Source organism: Acomys russatus, chromosome 7 (assembly GCF_903995435.1).
Source record: "Acomys russatus chromosome 7, mAcoRus1.1, whole genome shotgun sequence".
Lineage (NCBI taxonomy): Eukaryota > Metazoa > Chordata > Mammalia > Rodentia > Muridae > Acomys > Acomys russatus.
The window spans coordinates 14,160,263-14,181,971 of NC_067143.1; the positions used below are offsets into that span (position 1 = coordinate 14,160,263).

The 21,709-nt window shown below is 39.8% G+C and overlaps 1 protein-coding gene across 1 annotated transcript in view; it reads left to right on the forward strand.

Annotated features, from left to right (window-relative positions):
- The first annotated feature begins 302 nt into the window (after positions 1-302).
- Herc2 (HECT and RLD domain containing E3 ubiquitin protein ligase 2) overlaps positions 303-21,709 on the forward strand; it is a 178,624-nt gene continuing 157,217 nt past the window's right edge. Inside the window, exons 1-3 of the mRNA XM_051148642.1 lie at positions 303-437; positions 1,020-1,112; positions 17,031-17,145. Of these exons, the coding sequence (XP_051004599.1) occupies positions 1,041-1,112; positions 17,031-17,145 (187 nt within the window). The 5' untranslated portion in view covers positions 303-437; positions 1,020-1,040. The remainder of the gene's footprint in view (positions 438-1,019; positions 1,113-17,030; positions 17,146-21,709) is intronic.

The following is a 21,709-nucleotide window of genomic DNA, read 5'->3' on the forward strand; positions in this document are numbered from 1 at the left end:
TAGAAGGAGCCTCGTGAACCTCATCGTATTGGAAGCACCCTTACCAACTTCGGGTCCCTGGAAACATGGCCATGTGAGAACGTCTGAGAATGGGCAAACAAGCGTGCGTGCGCAGAGGTCCCGCCCCCGGGCGCCTGCGGTTGGCTCTCGCGGAGCGGGTGAGTCTCAAGGAGGAGACGAGTCTTGTTGGAGGAAGCGGAAGTTGGGCGGGCCGTGCGACGCGGCTTGTCCATTGGCTGAAGCCGTCCCTCAGCCTCGCGCTAATTGGACGGGCGCCGTCATGCGTCAGCCTGCGCTTCAGGCCGCAGACTGGATCGTGAGCGCCGGCCGGCTCCTGCAGGGAGTGTTCCCGCAGCCGGCTGGCGGAGCGGGCGGCGCCGGGTCTGGCCTAGCGGGGCCAAAGGAAGGCTTGAAGGGCCGAAGCCGGGCGGCGCCAGGTCCGGGAGAGCGGGGCCGGGAGAGCGGCGGGCGGAAGGCGGGCGTTGGCGCGTAGGGAGCTAGGGCCTGGGCGCTATGGAGGCCGCGCAGTCTGGGTTGTCTTTTTTTTTTTTTTTTTTTTTTTTAGGATTTAGGCGATTATTGTAGGTTTATCTGCAGACAGGACTTTTGCTTATTTACCACACACCGGACAGCTGTAGGTCTAGCGGCTGCTGCACACTGGTGTCATTTGTCGTTTACGGTAGTGAGTTTTTCTGTCGTGTGTGTGTCTGTGTGTGTGTGTGTCCCGTTGGATGTAAGGGAGTGGGATGACACTGTGCAGTGGCCGTCTGGGACCACTGTAGGTCTGGCCAGCGTATTGTGAAATCCCCGAGCCTCTGCCTCTATTGGAAGTGGTATTTCCCTCTCTCCTGGCGTTCTGGGTCCAGCTTTCCCTGGCCTCCCTCGTCTTCTCGTCCCCTCCCCCAACTCTCCCCCTTTCCTCTTTTACGTTTTATGTCTCTGCCGCGTGAAAACTGCAGGATGGTATAAAGAAGAGGTTAAAAGCTTTAGGTATCCAAAGGTTTCGCTTTGACTTGCAGGCCCGACCACCCGGAGGAAACATGCCTTCTGAGTCGTTCTGTTTGGCTGCCCAGTCTCGACTTGACTCCAAATGGTTGAAAACAGATATCCAGGTGGGGTTGACATGCTTTTTTTTTTTTTTTTCTTTTTGTGTTCCCGTCTCTATAAAATTTTTGGTTAAGGAGAATGTGTGAGTAAATAGCATTTAGATATTATGTTAGAAGGGTTATTTCCTATAACTTACAATGTAACATTTGTTATGACTGATGAGGTTAGATGCTGTGTGGTTGTGTCTTGATGAAAGTTATCTGTAAGCGCAAGAAACTTGAGATACAGTTATGCAAGTTTTCAATATTTTTATTCAGGAGTCTTTTTTTTTTGTTTTTTTTTAAAGACAGGGTTTCATATTCCCAGACTGGCCTTGAACTCCTCCTTGTAGGTGAGGATGACCTGAAATCTGATCCCTTTGCCTGTACCTCTAGGGTGCTAGCTTTGCAGGCACGTGCCACCTTGTTAGCTTTATGTGCTACAGTTAGGCAGGGGCCTTTCCAGCTGAACTCCATCCCAGCTCCTACTTGACTTTTCTTTCTTTTCTTTTTGATGGGTTTTTACTATGTAACTAATCGTGGCTGGCTGGCCTTTGCCTCTTGAGTGCTGGGGTTAAAGGGAAGCAGTGAACTGATATGTAGTAAGTTATCATTTTCTGCGATTTTGTGTTTGTGCATCTGGAGAGATGAAAGTTTTAGTTGGGCTATTGGCTTTATATATATTATAGTTGTAATTAAGAGAAATGCTCAGATTTTCACACCAGGAGCATGAGAAACAGAATGCTGGACTGTGACTGTAGTGTTTCATAAAGTAATCATAAAGTGTCAGGAAATTATGAAATAAGTCATCACAACCCAATTTTTGTACATAGTAGATAGTTCCTTATAAGCTACTGTTGTTTGTGAATAGTTTTGAAGAGTACTTTTGGATCTCCATATCACTAGCATAAAAAGGTGTCTGAAATGTTTCCATTGTTCTTTCCTCCTTTTTTTTTTTTTTTTTTTTTTTTTTGTGCAGGGGCCGTGGGGTGTGAGAGCACTACCCACATTAACTATTGTCAATAATCAACTTTTTATAATGGTCTCACTTAGAGCACATTATATAGCATTCATTACTGTCAAGCAGTGTAAGCAGCATTTGATACTGGAGGTTTATATGAAGTGTTACTGTCTGATTTCTTTTTGCTTCTAAACACAGGTATGAGACCAAGTGTTGAGGGCTGTTGTATATGATAGTTTGTTATTCCTGGTGTGCTGCTAGATAGGACTGGGCTAAGGGGACTTAGGAAGTGGCTTGGTAGTTCTCATCTTTTTGTGGCTTAAATACTTCTTCTTGTTTAGCTGTTAGTGTCTGCTTTTTGTTGTTTTTTATAAACAGGTTGGAGAGGTGAGAAATGAATAACTTTTTTCCTTTTTTTCTTACTTAAACATTTTTATTTTTATATATACACTTATATTATTATATATATATACACAATAAACTACCTATAGCAAGAAGAACCATGACACCATCAGGAATTACATAAATGTTACATTCTTAGTGTTTTGGCTTTTTGTACTTGATAGCCTTGAAGAAAACATCTTTCCTATCTCGGTGCTTCTAAAATTCTGAATGTAAATCAGTCTCCATCACATCTTGTAATTATCAACTTAAAACATCTATCTAGACCTAAAAACATCTTAATCCCTGAACAGCTAAGCTTCATTGTAAAACTAAGCTACCTGGTCTTCAACTCCATCAGAGACTTAAGGAATAAACTTGATTACCTGAGTATGCCGGGAGTGCAGGTTAGTAACTTACCAAATGAGAAGATGATAGAGACAGTTTGCTACCTGAATAGTCACCCAAAAAACTCTATAATGTTGGAACATCATCTTTAGCCTTCTGTCCCAATATATCTGACAGTATTTGTGAGACAGAAACTATTGAGTACTTACTTACCCTGTATTGGCAGAGTTTGGCTGTTGACTCTGCCTGCATCCATGCTTGCTCCTTTTTAGGCAGAATTCTGTCTGTAGTAGAAATGAGGACCTTTTGCCCAGTGGCTTATCTGCTACATTTCAAGCCATGTCCATAAGGAGGTTCTTTGTTTATCCTCTTTGAGGTAGGCTGGGTGTTGCCTCATTGTCATTGAATCTTTAAAGTAATAAAAACATTTTAAAATGCCATATTCTGCATGTTTCTGAGGATTTTGAAACCTTATCTAACTATCCTACCTTACCTTTCTATAGAATCATATATATCTGCCGCACCTAAGATATATATTCTTGTGATAAAAGTAGACTAGTAATTGACATGACAATGATTTGATCAACAATTAACTTGTATAACTTATTTATTCTAAACAGCTTGCAATAGCGCTTTCAAAGTATTGGAAGTAAACCTTGTATTATAATTGAGATATATGGGCACAATACCTCATATTAGAGTAGAAATACATGTGTGAAGAATAATCTTACATTTGAATTCTAGAATTAAGCTTATTTTGCATCTATATACAAAATTATCTTCCAGTGAAATAAAAATAACCTTGTGAGTGACAATTGAGGCATTAAGTTGAGGAGTAGATACACTAATCTACTTTTTGGTCTATCTTCCCTATATATTTCTATATTCCCCCTTCTTTCTTTTCAACCCCATCTACAAACCTAAGAATGTAAGATAAAGGAAAAGAGAGACATCACTGACTAACCTTGTTTTCTATCTAAATAAGACCAATAATAACTTGTAACCAACTCTCATTGATAATAACCCTTTCTAGCCCAGGAAAACAAACAAAAACCTACCTAACTCCCCGTAAAGGAAATGGGCCATCATTCTATTAGGTTTCTTCTGGCTGATTTAGGATGAATAATATCTTTGTAGAGGCCCGAATAAAATTGGGGAAATGGTTAAACAAGCTAGGAATAGCATTTGTTGTCCAGTTTCTAAATGTTGAGAAATTCCAGGCTTAATTAGAGTCCTGTGTGGGACAGACTGAAATGCTGGACCAATTGGGGTTGGAAGCTTTCTTTTTTTTTTTTTTTTTTTTTTTGGTTTTTCGAGACAGGGTTTCTCTGTGTAGCCTTGGCCATCCTGGACTCACTTTGTAGACCAGGCTGGCCTCGAACTCACAGTGATCCGCCTGCCTCTGCCTCTCAAGTGCTGGGATTAAAGGCGTGCGCCACCACGCCCGGCTCGGAAGCTTTCTTTTAAAGTGTCCTGGGAGCTGTCTTGTTCTGATGAAGAGCAGCAATTGAAGCACTTGAGAGTAACTTTTTATATCTGGAATGTTGAGAGTCAGAAAAACTTTAAGAAACATTTGAATTTTATTTTTCTGTGTATACAATGATGTGTTCATGTGTGAGGGTATGCATGTGTCATCTGTGTGTATACAATGATGTGTTCATGTGTGAGGGTATGCATGAGTCATCTGTGTGTGTATACAATGATGTGTTCGTGTGTGAGGGTATGCATGTGTCATCTGTGTGTGTATACAATGATGTGTTCATGTGTGAGGGTATGCATGTGTCATCTGTGTATACAATGATGTGTTCATGTGTGAGGGTATGCATGTGTCATCTGTGTGTGTATACAATGATGTGTTCATGTGTGAGGGTATGCATGAGTCATCTGTGTGTGTATACAATGATGTGTTCATGTGTGAGGGTATGCATGTGTCATCTGTGTGTGTATACAATGATGTGTTCATGTGTGAGGGTATGCATGTGTCATCTGTGTGTGTATACAATGATGTGTTCATGTGTGAGGGTATGCATGTGTCATCTGTGTGTGTATACAATGATGTGTTTGTGTGTGAGGGTATGCATGTGTTATCTGTGTGTGTATACAATGATGTGTTCATGTGTGAGGGTATGCATGTGTCATCTGTGTGTGTATACAATGATGTGTTCATGTGTGAGGGTATGCATGTGTCATCTGTGTGTGTGTATACAATGATGTGTTCATGTGTGAGGGTATGCATGTGTCATCTGTGTGTGTATACAATGATGTGTTCGTGTGTGAGGGTATGCATGTGTCATCTGTGTGTGTATACAATGATGTGTTCGTGTGTGAGGGTATGCATGTGTCATCTGTGTGTGTATACAATGATGTGTTCATGTGTGAGGGTATGCATGTGTCATCTGTGTGTGTATACAATGATGTGTTCATGTGTGAGGGTATGCATGTGTCATCTGTGTGTGTATACAATGATGTGTTCGTGTGTGAGGGTATGCATGTGTCATCTGTGTGTGTATACAATGATGTGTTCATGTGTGAGGGTATGCATGTGTCATCTGTGTGTGTATACAATGATGTGTTCATGTGTGAGGGTATGCATGTGTCATCTGTGTGTGTATACAATGATGTGTTCATGTGTGAGGGTATGCATGTGTCATCTGTGTGTGTATACAATGATGTGTTCATGTGTGAGGGTATGCATGTGTCATCTGTGTGTGTATACAATGATGTGTTCATGTGTGAGGGTATGCATGTGTCATCTGTGTGTGTATACAATGATGTGTTCATGTGTGAGGGTATGCATGAGTCATCTGTGTGTGTATACAATGATGTGTTCATGTGTGAGGGTATGCATGAGTCATCTGTGTGTGTATACAATGATGTGTTCATGTGTGAGGGTATGCATGTGTCATCTGTGTGTATACAATGATGTGTTCATGTGTGAGGGTATGCATGTGTCATCTGTGTGTGTATACAATGATGTGTTCATGTGTGAGGGTATGCATGTGTCATCTGTGTGTGTAGAGGCCGGAGGACAACCTCGTTATCAGTCCTGAACTTCCTCATTGCTTCCCTTCTGATTTGCTGCTCTGTACTCCAGGCTGGCTGGCCTGTATGCTTCCAGGGAAATTCTCCTGCCTCAACTTCCTGTCTTCCTGTAGGAATACGGAGATTACAGACATGCTCTATGAGTTGCAAGGATAGGCCTAAACGCAGATTGTCAGGTGCTCTCGGCAATGATTTTTACCTGCTCAGTCAACTCCCCACTACAAGACAAATGTTTTAAGATTTGCTTTTTGGAGTTTATATATTTTGAGACACTTGTTGAAATAAAGAAACTATGCTAAGGGTTGGAAGTATAGCTAAGTGGTAGAGTGGATTCCTAGTGTGTTCAAGGTCTTGGTTTAGATTGTTATCAATGCAGAAAACCCCTAAACCCTAAGACCATACCAAAAAACCCTACATCAAACAAAAACAGAGATTCCCCCCTTTACCTAATGAAATTGGTTTTTTTCCCCCTTTAGTAATCACAACTGAATAACTGTCAAATATGAATTTTAGTATTTTGATATACAACCAGCTTAATAATATATTGGTCATCTCTGAAGAGCCAGTATATATAAAATGAAGCTCCATTCATGTCTTAGAGTATATGTCACTTTATGTATTTATTCAGTGTGATACTAACATTTGGTCATTTATAGACATCATCTTCTTCATCATCATCATAATCATCATCATCATAATATATTAATACTTTATTATTATTATTATTTTATTTTATTTTTTACAAGTCTTCCCACTGTCTCCTAAAAACAAGTGACTAGATTTTGGTTATACATCAGAGGAAGAATGTGCTTGCTGTTACACATATTTAAATAGTATGAAAAAGTGATTGTGCAGTTTCTCTAGTGTTAGTTTTAAATATGAGGAATGCATGTTATTCTTCCCTAAGGCGTAGACACAGTGTCAGACCGTGCACATACACATCTTATGATGGCAGACTGTACCTTTATGTGGGGTTGGAGGGGTGGGGAGGGTGAGGGATGCTCTCCTGGATTGAGAAATTCTTCATTCCTTTCTTAGGCTTTTGCATTCGTTGACATACAGTTAATAAATAGTATGTAGGAAAGACATATGCATGTGTGTATAGATATGTAAATTTAGGAAGTTTATTTTGAAAGCTTATTTTGTTTGAAATACTCAAGAAATTTTTAGTAACTTTAGAAAGGAGATATTTTTGAAGTATGAAAACTTTATGTTGTTGTTTTTTCGAGAGGGTTTCTCTGTGTAGCCCTGGCTGTCCTGGAACTCACTCTGTAGACCAGGCTGGCCTTGAACTCACAGAGATCATCCTGTCTCTGCCTCCTGAGTTCTGGGATTAAAGGTGTGTGCCACCACTGTCCTTTCAAGTATGAATACTTTTAAAATGTGAATAATGAACATTAATCCTGGACTACTTTACTATAGATATTAACATTTCAGGCCTAGTTCTTTACAACCAGCAGTTTTTAATGTAGTGCCCACTGTATGCCAAGCACCTCTCTGGTTTTTTTACACACACTCACATGCTTACTTATATACTTATATATATATATGTGTGTACATATATAAAATACTGTGGGTTGGAGAAGTGGCTCAGTCAGAAAAGAGCTTGTTGTACAAGAATGAGGAAAGAACCTGTGATTTCCATCACCTATGTAACTGTCAGCTGGCCATGGTGGCCCTCCTGTAAGCTCTGTTAAAGGCAAAGGCGGATTCCCAGACAAGTTCAATAACTAGACTAACTGAAAGACAGGTGTTGGGCTCAAACAAGAGTCTCTGTGTTAGTAAATAAAGGATTGATGAGGCAGAGACCTGATACCAATTTCTGTTCTCCAGACACTTCTTCCCCCCTCTTCCCCTCCCCCCTCCCCCGCTTTGGTTTTTTGAGACATGGTTTCTCTGTGTAGCCTTGGCTATCCTGAGCTCACTTTGTAGACCAGGTTGGCCTTGAACTCACAGTGATCCACCTGCCTCTGCCTCCCGAGTGCTGGGATTAAAGGCGTGCACCACCATGCCCGGCTTTTCAGACACATTTGTGTGTGCACCTGTACACATTAATGCACCCATACACATGCATATACACATACACATGCTGAAAATCTCTCCTCGCTTTAATTTTAATATTTCTCATTTTTATATAGATTTATTGAGGAATCTAGCTTTCTTGCATAGAGCTCTTGTAAAGGTAATATAATAAAGTGCTAAGATGCATGGCCATATTACTGTTTATCTGATATAATTGTAGTTTTTCAGTGAACCAAAAAGAAAATTGTATAAAGGAACTGAATGTAGTATATTATACCTTTAGAATTGTTTTCTTAAAACTTTTCCCCTCCCAATCTTGATGAAAGGCTAAGTATGAGTCTAGAATAGTAATTTGTTGCTCTTTCTTACATAAGCTGCACTCAGGAATTTTCTATTTAAGGATTGTTTGAAATGGCACATGAAATTAGATATGCATGAAGCATTTTTTTTAAACCTTTTAGTTTTGAAAATAGTGATAGATTCACAAAGTTGCCAACAAAGTAATATCAATGTGCTCCATTTTACCAGACGCCCCCAATGGTAATATTTTATTTAACTGGTATAATACCAGAATCAGTAGATTTATGGCATTACAGTTTATGTGCACAGTTCTGTGCCATTCTGTTGTAATGTCAGTTCATGAACCATCACCACCAGAGTGATCTGCTGCCCCTTTGTAGTGACTTTCATCACAATCTGTAGGTTCTGACCCTGAGAATTGATCTGCTATAGAGTTGTTATTTTGAGATTATCATATGGTGTATGATTTTTCTGAGATGAATTCTTCACTTAGCATAATGCCTTCATAGTTTTTGAGTTATATCAGTAGGTAAATCTGGACTATTTGACTATCAGTCATCAACTTAAAATGGTCAGGTTTGAAAGTGAACTTAAAAATTAAACATTGAATATAAATATTGTCATATGCTTAGACATATCAGAAGATCAAAAGGCATATAAGCATGGATATTTAACAAATGCTATTCTTATGGGTTTTGGCTAATTATCCAGTGGGTTGCTGATAGGCTTAAATAAAATAATGTAGTCAGTGGTAACTTGATGGCTTTGGGAGTCTCTTTCCCTATTATATCTAAGTATTGTTGCCTCAATAGAATAGTATTGTTAGTAGAATTCCGTAATGAAAGGGAGAGTTTGCTATTTTTGCATGTGACATTTTGTTGGGTTGAATCAAAGCATTATGCAGAGTTATTAACTTGGATGTTTCCTATGCTGTTATTAAAAGTAATCTTCAAAATAGAAATTTGACTCTACTATTCCAGTTTAAGGAACACACCCAAAAGACAGTACTTCACTATGTGTTTCCAGTAACTGGTAATCTTGCTATTAAACAGACCAAACTTGTTTTGGTAAAGAAATAAAATAGGAATGGAAAGAAAAGCAATATATATTTTTGTGTAACTTGCAGCATATGGTTAATCGGAATATCATAACTTATTTTAAAGTAATATGTTATTTTCCAGTTTAGAATTTTAACCTTAGTATTCGTGCATCCCCTTATTATAATCTCTGTGTAATATACGTCTCCTTTCCTGCTTTCATCTTTGTTTTTTAGCTCATTTTAAATATTTTTGAAGTGATTATACATTCTTCTGCCATGTTTTCAAGAAATTTTTTTTTTTAGATTTTAATTCTAGAAGAGCAGCTAGTGCTCTTACTGAGCCTACTCTCTAGCCATTTTAATTTTTTTATTTTAATGATTTATTTATGTATTTATTTATTTATGTATTTATTTATTTATTTATTTATTGTGCCTGCATGCCAGAAGAGGGCACCAGATCTCACTATAGATGCTTATGAGCCACCATGTTGATGCTAGGGATTAAAATCAGGACCTTTGGAAGAACAGCCATCTTTAACCCAGCCCATTTTTATTTTTATTTTTAAAACTAGCAGTAAGTTTGGCTTTTTAACTTGTGTAAAATAAAAAATAAGTGATATACTTTTTTATCTCAAGAGGGAAGAGCCAGGGCACAGTCACAATCAGATCAAAGCAAAACTAAAAGCCCAACAGTGTAAAGTCACTGTCAGAGTTCTGGGACTCATGATCTTCTAGGCACCAAAGGGCATGGCACGGGTACTTGTCTGCCTTTGCCACCCTCTGTACACACAGCTCTTCCTTTAGGCTCAGGCTGGCTCCATTTCACAGCTGCTGTTATCCTTGATGGTTGTCTCCTTACACTAGTGTCTCCAAAATCTGTGTTCTTCACTGTAACTAGGCTGCACCTTCTTCACGAACCCCTTCTGGGTCCTCTTCAGGGACTCTAACCCTGCCACATGATGCCAAATTTCAGGCTGCACTATACTCCTTTAGTCCTGGGGTTTTCACTGCTATTGAGGCTGTACCTTTACCAGTGGCCTCTTCCAGCCTCTTTCAGTACCACATGCCTTCAAAACCAGTACCACCTGGGAGACTTTTTTACATATTACCAAGATCTTGTCTATAGCTTGTGTGTTGACCTTGATGAAACATTTCCCAGAAGATAGCACCTCAGTGATGCTATTAGTCGTTGCTAATTCCTCAGCTTCAGCTGAGCAGCATCTAGTGTCCCAGCAAAGCAATGTTTTCACATTAGTGGTTCCCGTCTCTTAATCATAGACAATTTAGTTGACTAGATTCACGAATGTTTAATACTTTATCACACAAATAGCCCTGCTAGAGTCTTGCTTATTTCTGAAGCTTCTCCAGCCAGGCTTTTGTGGTCTGCATTGCTTTCAGTATTTTAATTGTCCAAGCTTTCACAGATCAGCCAATTGAGCTCTGAGTGGTCAGTGGCTCTTCTGGCCCCAGATTTCAAAATACTACCCTAATCCTTCCTAAAACACATAATCAACCATCATAACAATGCCCCACTCTTGGTACCAATTTCTGTCTTAGGGTTTCTTTTGTAATAAAACACTGTGACAAAAATCAACTTGAGGAGGAAAGGATTACAGTTTGTAGCCCATCATCCAACGAAGACATGGCAGAAGCCTAGAGGCAGAAACTGAAGCAGAGACCATGGATGGATTCTGCTGACTGGCTTGTTTACCAAGGTTTGCTCATCCCGCTTTCTTATACACTCTAGAACCACATGCCTGGGGCTGGTTATCACCCACAATGGTCTGGGCCCTCCCACATCCATCGCTATTAAGAAAATTCCCATCAGGCTTGCCCACAGGCATTTTCTCAATTGTTTCCTCTTCTAAGTAATGTCTAGGTTTGTGTTAGGTTATTAAAAACCAGCCAGCACAGTGTTTTATCATTTTTCATGGTAGCATTGCCAGAGCTATTTGAACATTATACTTATGCAGGAAGGTAAATATTAAAGTATTTTTTGAAAAACAATGAAAAATTGACTTTCTAGTTTGTGAATATTCTTGAAAACGTTCCCTCTTGATGTGTTAAATATTATGGAGGTAGGATGAAAAACAGCGCCTGTCCAAAAGATGCCAGTGCTTAAGCTGGATTGATAGCTAAGCAGAGGTCATGTGATATGTAATGTGAGCAGTGCTGGAAAAAACCAAAAGAGCTAGCCAGCTGTTGTTTACTGTGAACCATTAAGTTGTGAAAGGTTGGATACTATATATCTAATCAAGTTTGCTAGCAAAATAATGTCAAGGCCAGGTGCCTTTAATCCAAGCACTCAGGAGGCAGAGGTAGGTGATCTCTGTGAGTTTGAATTCAGCCTGATCTACAAAGTGAGTTTCAGGACATCCAGTACTACACAGAGAAACCCTTTCTTGAAAAACCAAAACAAGCAGGCAAGCAAGCAAGGCAACCAACCAGCCAACCAATGTCAAGTCAGGTTGGGATGTTAATGAACTAAAAAAAGGTAACAGAAAGCAATGTTTGCCTTTAAGAGGATGCAAATGCTTCAATTCCTGGAGCACAGTATGATACCAGGTCCAGATAGTGAGATAGGATAACTTTCTTTGTGGAGGTGTATGGAGAATGTGGAAAAGTTAGAGCAAAATGTGGTTGTTCTCTCCTGGAGTTCTTTCTGTTTTTCATTTTTGTTGTAAATATTTTGAGACTTGATTTAAAAATCCCTATCTATCAACTACCTCCAAATTTTTCAGTGTTTGCAGTGCAAAATAGTTGGTAATGATTTTCTATAATAGTTTTTGTTGACAATGTGACTTTCTATTGATGCTTTTAATTATTTTGAGCTCTGTAAATCTTGTTAGTCTTTTCTAATTAAAAACATGTTTGTTTTTGTTTTTAATATATGTCTGAGTGAGTATCTACTGGGGGTGTGTGGGTTCCCAAACAGCACATTTGATCTCCAGGCTGGAGTTACAGGCCGTTGTGCACGATCTGACATGTGTGTTGGGAGCCAAATTCATTCAGGTCCTAAAACTGTGTCTTCAGGGAAAAAAAAGAACACAAACCCTGGTGGGACAGACCTATAACTTCAGCCTCTTAGGAAACTGGAGCAGAAGGGTTGTAAATTCATGGCCTTCCTGGTGCAAGAGACTGAGTTTGAGGTCAGCCTGGGCACCTCACCTCAGTAAGGCACTATCTCAAAAATTTCAAAGTGAGTTAGGGAGTAAGGGGAGGGGGAAGAAAGAAAAGGGAGGAAAGAAAGGGTGGGAAATTTGGAGATATAGTTTAATGGTAGAGTGCTTGCCTCACATACGTGAGATCAGCCTGAACTTTAGAGAATACCTCAGGAAGATTTCTCCTGGGCTCCTGAGGAATGAGTAGAGAAAGGAAGTTCTTGGATAGCACATGACTGTAGATCCACACAGAGCTTGTGGCCCAATGTGCTCATGGAAAGATCAGCATGGATTCCTTGTGTGTTTAGGGGGTAGGAGCAAACACTGGCATAGCACTCTACGATTGAAGTTCTCATTATAGTATTTTGCATCACTTTATTCGGATTCTTTTTATAGAGCTTTTAATGCTTTTATCTGCAGAGTCAGTCGCTGATACCAATCTTGAATGATTCTGTCATTTGCATTAATCAGTTGCTCTAGGTATAGGTTGATATATGTCTGCTAAAAAGTGACTAAATGTTGAGTATTATAAATATGCTATTTTACTCTAGGTTTTGCTTTATGGAGTAACATTCTGTTTCTCAGGCTTACTTTACACATTTTAATCTAACTGCTTCAGCCTTCTGATTGTGAGAACAGGCATGCATTGTAGTATCTGGCAGTGGATTTAGTTTAGTTTAGTTTAGCTGTTTTTTAAAAGTGATAAAGACTGGGAGTATGGGGTTATGGTTAATGTACAGTATATATGTGTATGAAAATAAAAAAATTAAAATGAGTTTTGCTTTGGTATACATGTTAATTGCTTGAGATCAGTTTTCAAAGCTCTGACATAATGCTTAGTTAGGTTGGTCCATATAGCTATTACTCTTAGATAATGCCTTAACCACTGAGGCAGTACCCTTCTTAAGACTACCTGATGCAACTAAGGCACCAGCCAAGGACAATACAGGAGGTAAACTTTAAACCCCTTCCCAGATCTAGCCAATGGTCAGAATATTCTCCACAGTTGAGTGGAGAGTGTGATATGACTTTCTCACGTACTATGGTGCCTCACATTTGACCATGTCCCCTGGAGGGGGAGACCTGGTGGCACTCAGAGGAAGGACAGCAGGTAGCCAAGAAGAGACTTGATACCCTATGAGAATATACAGGGGGAGGTAATCCCTCTCAGGAACAGTCATAGGGGAGGGGAATAATGGGAAAATGGGGGGGGGGGAGGAATGGGAGGATACAAGGGATGGGATAAACATTGAGATGTAACAAGAATAAATTAATAAAAAAAAAAAGAAAAAGAAAAAGAAAAAAAAGACTACCTGATGCTTGCTTGGTGGATGTTCTCACTGCTGTAGTTGTGTTGTATTGCTTGAGCTCATGTTCCATGTCTGTTGATTATCAGTTCCTGTAATCCTTCACATTGTGTTTCTTAAGATGTCTAATCTTTGCTTTCCAACAAAAGATTATTTGCCATGTCCACAGCTTCTGTCCCTTTGTCTTCCTGGGGGAGATGCCAACACACATCTCTTTATCCCAAATAGGGAGCTGATGACAGAACCAAGTAACTTTCCTACCCAAATCCAACAATTTCTTGGGTTTATAGACCATGCATGAGTCAAAGGCTGCTGTGTCACTAAAAGCTTACCTCTGTCTGAATGGGGATTCATGGAAACTAACCCTGGGGCTCTGTGGGTGGTTTGCAGGTGGCTTGGTAGACTCGACAGTCTCCTCTCTAGGTATGTCTTTACTGTTTCTGTAATCTCAAAGAGGGCCTTTGTAAATCTTGTTAGTTTCAAAGACTTTCTGAGACTTGTAAGTTGTTCACTTCTTAATCTTATGAGCTGTCTCTCTTCCTTTCTGGATGGAAAACTTGAGTTCTGAAGAAATTGCTGCATAATTATTATGGTACTTTGAGATGTGTCCTTCATAGTCTTACATATTTTAACACTTGGTCCTCAAGTGTACTTTAATAAGGCCAGGCTTTACGAGATAGTTTACAGCCTCATCTTTCTCTGTCTTCCTCCTTTGTAATTGTAATTACATGGAGGCATGTAAGGCGCTTGGGCTCCCTTGAGATCTGAGCATGTAGGTTGAATGTAACTCTCGTAGCAAAGCACACCTGAGCCTTGAGTCTGGGCCCCTTTGCCTGGAGACATTTGCCCTGTGTGTGAACTAGATTCCATTGGTAGGTCTTAACTGCTATTCTCTCACTTAGGGAGCCATGCTTATTCCCTCATTTAGCCTCAAGGCGGGAGCACTCAGAGTGTTCTTTCAGGAGGTCCTACTTTTCTCCTGCCAGTTGCTATTTTTACCAAGAGCCCTGTGTTAGGGTTTCAAGCTGTCTTATTAGTAAGGTGAGCAGTAACCAGCATAATGCTGAGAAAAAAACAGTTTGTCTATGGAACTAAGCAGAATGCCAAATTAGTTTTCTATTACTGTCTAACAAATTACTAAACACAAGTTTAACAAAACAATTCACGTATATTCTGGTGACTATAACATTTTATGGGTCAGGAGTCTGGCTGCAATGTAGCTCAGTCTTCTGCTGCCTGGTCCTTGCCCTCATCTGGGCCTCAGAGCCCTCACTGACAGTCCCGTGTGGTTGTCACTTGATGTCCATCAGAGGCTGCTCTTTCTGTTGGCATTCTGCAGACCTCTATTTGTTTCCCCTCGGCCCCAAGAGAGCATATCCTGAGGTTGTTTAGACACTCTTGAAAGGGCTTTCATTTGATCAAGTAGACTCCAAAGATAAGGTTTCTTTTGCTAGTGGTGTGATACAACATCTTATTTATGGGTCTTGTATGTAGTTTCTTAGGAGAGAACACAAGTTGAATGTATATCCAAGAGGACCAGAATTTTGGGGACTATTTTATTCCCCATTATTATTCATCATGACTAATTTTATAACAGTGAGATCTGAATAATAACTTGCATAGATTAAGTAGGAAAGAACTATGAAGAACTGGAGGAAAAAAACTGAAGAATTCAGGGCTGGAGAGATGGCTCAGCAGTTAACAGTATCCACTGCTCTTGCAAAAGACCTGGGTTTCGTTCTCAGGACCCACCTAGTGGCTTACAACTTTCTAGAACTCTAGATCTAGGGTATCTTATGCCTCTGTGGGTTCTAGCACATATGAGGTAGACATAAACTTACATAAGTACACACCCATACACAAAAAAAAGTGTAGAAGCATTCAGTAATGAGGGCTATACATGACACATGACATCCTTTTGTGCTTAATTTATTCTAAATACACTGCTATTGAAGGCAGTGCATGCTTTATGAGGACGGTGCTTGCCAAGAAATGAGATAGAATTGTTTTCTTTAAAAAAAAAAAAAAAAAAAAAAAAGGCCCTGACTTATATAGAAGATAGACAGATGGGCTAGAGAGGTGGCTCAGTGGATAAGAGCACTGGCTGCTTTTGCGAAGGGTCTGTGGGTTTGGTTCCTTGCACCTACACGTCCATTCACTACTATCTGTCACTCCAGTTCCAGGGATTCAGCCCCCTCTTCTGGCTTTTATAGGTACTATATGCACACAGTGCACAGACATACATGCAGGCAAAACATTCATACATATAAAAGAAAATGTGTAAGTCTTAAAGAAAGCGGACAAATAGAAGTCTGTCCCTCCCACCCCTCCCTCCCCCCTCTTTCTCTTCCTCCTCCCCCTTTTTTTCTTTTGTTTTTTTTTTGAGACAAGGTTTCTCTGTGCAGCCTTGGCTGTCCTGGACTTGCTTTGTAGACCAGGCTGGCCATTAACTCAGAGGTCTGTCTGCCTCTGTTTCCTTGAGTGCTGGGATTATCGGTGTGTGCCACCATGCCCGGCTTTATCCTTACTTACTTTTCCTTCCTTCCTTCCTTCCTTCCTTCCTTCCTTCCTTCCTTCCTCCCTCCCTCCCTCCCTCCCTCCCTCCTTCCTTCCCTCCCTCCCTCTCTTCCTCTCTCCATTCCTTTTTTTAGACAGCATTTCACTTTGTAGTCATGAGACTCACTAAGTAGTGATGGCCTCAAATTTGTAGTTAACCTTATGCTTCTGCCTCCTAAGTACTGGGATAACAAGAATACACCTGGGTTGAAATAATTCTCTTGAAGTACATCTTTAGTAGAGAAGATGGCTTTCCTGGTGCCTGCAGTTTTCAGAATGCATACCTTCTTAGGGTGTTTCCCATGCCTCCCTTTCCTGCTTTGTGGTGGCTGCTAACTCTGGGAATCTTTTTTCAGAAATAGATGTGCAAACTAGGGTGATTTTATTTTTAATTTTTTTCCCTTGAATGCCATTATTTACTCATGCAATTGAATTTACATTTGTTATGTATTCTTAGATTCGACAAGAATCTTATCTTCTTTAGTTTTTTGTACCCTCCAACCACACAGGGTTTCTCTGCGTAGCCCTGGCTGTCCTGGAACTCACTTTGCAGACTAGGCTGGCCACCTGCCTTTGCCTCCTGAGTGCTGTGACTAAAGGCATGCACCACCATTGCCTGATTTACTTTTAGAATGTATAGTTTTTCTCTTTAGGGAAGAGAAGAGGTCATGAATTTGAGAGGGAGTGGCGGGCACAGTAGTTGGAGGGGCAGAAGGGTGGAAATGATGTGGATGGAGTACTCATGTGAAATTGTCAAAATGTAAAATGTGTGACTAAGTAAGATTTACACTGATCTCTTGGTAAGTTTATCTTTTTTGTATTTACCAGCTTGCATTCACAAGAGATGGCCTCTGTGGTCTGTGGAATGAAATGGTTAAAGATGGAGAAATTGTGTACACTGGAACAGAATTAACACAAAATCGAGAGCTCCCTTCCAGAAAAGGTAAGAACTTTTAATGAATATTTTTTATTTTGTAAATACTACTATAATTTCATTTTAAAGTAAAAATTTTATAAATGCATGTATGCGTGTGTACACAGGTGCTGTGGTGTACATGTCATGGGACAAACATGTGAGAGTTAGTTCTTTCTGTTGCATGAGTCCTGTGGATTTTTTTTTTTTTTTCTTTTTTAAGATTTGTTGATTATGTATACAGTATTCTGCCTGCAGACCAGAAGAGGGCACCAGATCTCATTATAGACGGTTGTGAGCCGCATCTGTTAGCTGGGAGTTAAACTCAGAACCTTTGGAAGAGCGGTCAGTGCTCTTTAACCTCTGAGCCATCTCTCCAGCCCATGAGTCCTGTGGTTTTAACTTAAGTTTTCTGGTTTAGTGATAAATGTCTTTTGTATGCTGAGGTATCTTCTCCCTCATCTTTAAAAATAACCTTTATTTGTTTGTGTGTGTAAATTGCATTTTATAAAAACTTTGTAATATACTAGAAAACAGGAGCACTTGAGCATTGGTCTTTGGAGCTTTGTTTTTCCTTTGGTGATTTTTGTCTAAGATGTTAGTTAATACTTCAAACTGTCCAGATTTTTGTTTGTGTTAATTAGTGTATAGCTTGTAGGAAGTTATGAGTAACTTCTCATTTTAATTTTGACATAGATCTTCTCATATCTAACTATAAATATCAATTATTGTGAGATTGAATAAAAACGATTCCTCTATTAACCTTTGTCAGTAAGTGGTAATCATGTATAGGCCTGGAGTGATAAATTCAACAAGACTCATTTGTTGTTCTCGATCTGCCTGGTGACTGAAATTAGCATTAGGACTTTAAAAGAAGGATGGATGCCAGCACCTAGTCTGGATGTGTTGTGTGTGACAAGCTTCATTGAGGCTCACTGTAGAGTTTGATGATTGTCCTTCCAATATAGAAAAGTTACTTTTAGAATGTAATTTTTGTTTGCTTGTTTGTTTGAGACAGGATTTCTCAGCATAGCCTTGAGTGTCCTAGAACACCCTGTAGACGAGGCTGGCCTTGAACTCACAAAAATTCGCCTGCCTCTGCCCCCCAAGCGCTGGGATTAAAGGTGGGCACCACCACGCTCAGCTTACTTTTAGAATGCATAGTTTTTCTTCTTTGTGGAATGAATTGGTATACTGTGGATTGGAAAGTATGTGAGGAAAAGTATTATTAGCTTATGTTTTGGTTGCATCATATAATAGAATGAGCCCTGTCTCTTGTATTTATGTGGGCATTTCCAAACACACACAGAGTAACCGAAAGATATATACAGTGACTGGACCCAAACCCATTTCCACACTGTTTGGCTCAACTTATTTATTATATCACTTGTATCTGTTCCTGGATGTGTCTGACCCGGCTTCCTTCATGTTTTTATCTTGAGTTTATTTCATTAAAAAGTTTTCATTTATTAGTGTGTGTGTAGGAAGGGTGTGTGTATTTATAGTTGAACACAGGTGTGCATGTGAGGTCAGAGAATAGCTACAGGACTCAATTCCTTCCTTCTACCTTGATTTTCGAGACAGAGTCTTGTTTCTGCTGCTCTGTGTGCCCCAGGTTAGCTGGCCCCAAAGCTGACAGGAACAAATACAAAACAAATTCTATTTTTTATATCCAACCTAGGGTTTCCAGCATGCTAGGCAAACACTCAGGGTCTGTGCTATACTCAACCTACAAAACTTATTTTTTTTAAAGAACCTTTTTTTTTTTTTTTTTTTAAGAAAAAGATTTATTTATTTATTATTTATACAGTATTCTGCCTGAATGTGTGCCCACACACAAGAAGAGGGCACCAGATCTCATTGTAGATGTGGCTGCTGGGAATTGAACTCAGGACCTTTGGAAAAGTGACAGTTTTAACCTCTGAGCCATATATCCAGCCCTACAGAACTTATTTAAATAGTAAAGCATTTTAGTATTTAAGATATGCCAAAGTTAGGATTGATATACAGAAAAGGTGAACAGTACAACATTTTGAGTTTAGCCCACAGTATCTGGCTGGGCTGTTATTTTGTTTTCTTTGAAGTCAGTCAATTTGCTTGTCTTGGGCCCTTTTCCATTCAGTTAATAGTAGCTCTCTAGATCCTAGATTCAGTAGTTTGAACAAAGAGTGCTTTGGGTGATTTGTACAAATGTCATCATCTTAACTGGACAGAAATGTCTTAAAGTCCTAAGATTAGTCAGTTGCTAGCTGGTCCTCAGATGAGTTGAAAAACACCCTGGGGTTCTTCTGCTCACATCCCTGTAGGTTTTCCTGGGGCTTTAGAATGTTAGCCCCTGACCTTTTTTTCCTCTGCTGTGTGTGTGTGGGGGTGGGGTGCGGAATGAGAATGAATATACATACATGTGTACAGCATTTTTAAATTTACTGTATGTTTAGATAATTTTTGTTTTGTTTCTAGTGTGAAACTGTTTCTGCAGTTGTGAAAAAGAGAGTGTAGATACTGAAGTGGTTTTTTTTTTTTTTTTTTTTTTTGTGAGCTGGAGGTCCTAATTATTGTAATGTTCGTCATGCTCTCGAGGGACTTCATCTTGTTCTTGCTGTATGCTCCTGAGAGTAAAGCCTAAGCTGTGTTTGGAGATGCTTCTTGTCTTCCTCTTGTTAACTGTCAAAAATTTTCCATCCTGAAGAAGTGAAAGTAACAGTTATGCTCTCTAATACACTGAACTTTAACACATCTGTGGATTCCTATAGCCGCCACCTTGATGCAGTTTTATCATTGTCCCAACTCCCAGCATTCTGCTTTCATCCTCTTAGACCTTTCATCCACTGATCTACTCCTGAGACATCAGTATAGTGTTTTGTGTACCCAGACTTTTATTTTATGTAAGTAGAATAGGAGGCTTTTTTGTTTACTTAGTTTCTTCCCCTTTGCCATTTGGTGTTTGTTCCAGAAAAATCCACTGCTAATAATCTGAGGATAGAGACTCCAAGGTACCATGAAAAGGAAGACAGGGAGGCAGACTGATGTAGAACTGTAGAGAACACAGTTTATTAGGACTTAAAGAAGTGTGATCCTTGGTGGTAGCAAGACCAGTTAGATCCCACAATTTGGGTCAAAAGAGGGATGCATTTATGCTTGGAGGAAGTCACTCCATTATGAGTAGAATGCGCCTATTGATCTTAAGAGCTTATCAAAGAATCAAGTGTACCCTGGCAGCCAAAGTCTGCTTTTAAAACTCCATGTACTACTCTAGTGGTTTTGTGTATTATGGTTTGTTGGTAAATGAAGCAGGAAAAACAAATTAGGGTTATTCTGTGGTAGCCATGGTGGTTATAACTTAGGATGACAGTAATATGGCCAAGCCATATCCATCAGGCAGGAGAGGGTCATGGAGCCTACTATTTTTAGTCAAGCCAGCAGAAGTTGTGCATTACCCAGGATCTGTTGCTTGGAACTAGCATCTGAAGTGGGGGCAGAGCCCTTAATCTGTGTGTTCTGTTCTGACTCTAGCTAGTTACTACCAGAACTTAATTAGTTTGCTGGGCATAGAGTTGGTGCTAACAGAAAACCCCTGAGTTATATATTTAAATGATAGTGGTCCTCAACATTTAGTGTGTGTGTGTGTGTGTGTGTGTGTGTGTGTGTGTGTGTGTGTGTGTTTTGTGTCTGTGTCCTATGGCATGTATGTGGGGATCAGAGGACTAGCTCTGGGCTCTGGGGATTGATTCAGATAGTCAGGCTTCACTGCGCTATCGTGCCAGCTCAGTGATAGTGGTCTCCTAGAGTAGCGGTTCTCAGCTGGTGGTAGAGGTACCCTTAGTTAGCTGTGTCTCCTTAATTCTCCCTTTGGTGATTCAGCAATTTTGAGTCACTGGATTAAAGCAATTTGTGTGAAGTCCAAATAGATAAATATTAAAGATAAACTTTCTTAGTTGTGAAATCTAGTAGGACCTTGATAAAATATTTTTAAAAAGCCTTCATGCTTTAAAAATTAAAAAATTCCTTATATGTATTCACTCATTACTAAGTAAACTATGCTGAAACTTTTGTAGTTTTAATTTATATGTTTTTTTTGAATGAGCCTTTTCTTTTTCTTTTTCTTTTTTCTTGAGCCTTTTCTTTTTAAAAAAGATTTATTTATTATGTATACAGTGCTCTGGCTGCCAGTACAACTGCCGGCCAGAAGAGGGCACCAGATCACATTATAGATGGCTGTGAGCCGCCATGTGGTAGCTGGGAATTGAACTCAGGACCTCTGGAAGGGCAGTCAGTACTCTTAACCTCTGAGCCATCTCTCCAGCCCCCATATGTTTTTTAAATCCTAAAATATTGATTTGCTGATGTGTGCTATGGTAACTCCTCCCATGAGGTTGATAAGATGTGCTTGCCCTTCCTCTCTTTCTTTCCTTGCTCCTTCCCTTCTTTTCTGCTCTTCTTATTTTGAGACAGGATCTGACTCTGTAGCCCAGGCTGGCCTGGAACTTACTGTTTGCCCTAAGATGACTTTGAACTTATGTGCAAGGCATTATAGGCGTGAGCCACCAAACCTGCTTGACTGTTGCATTTTGAAAAACAGGTTATAGACTTGAAC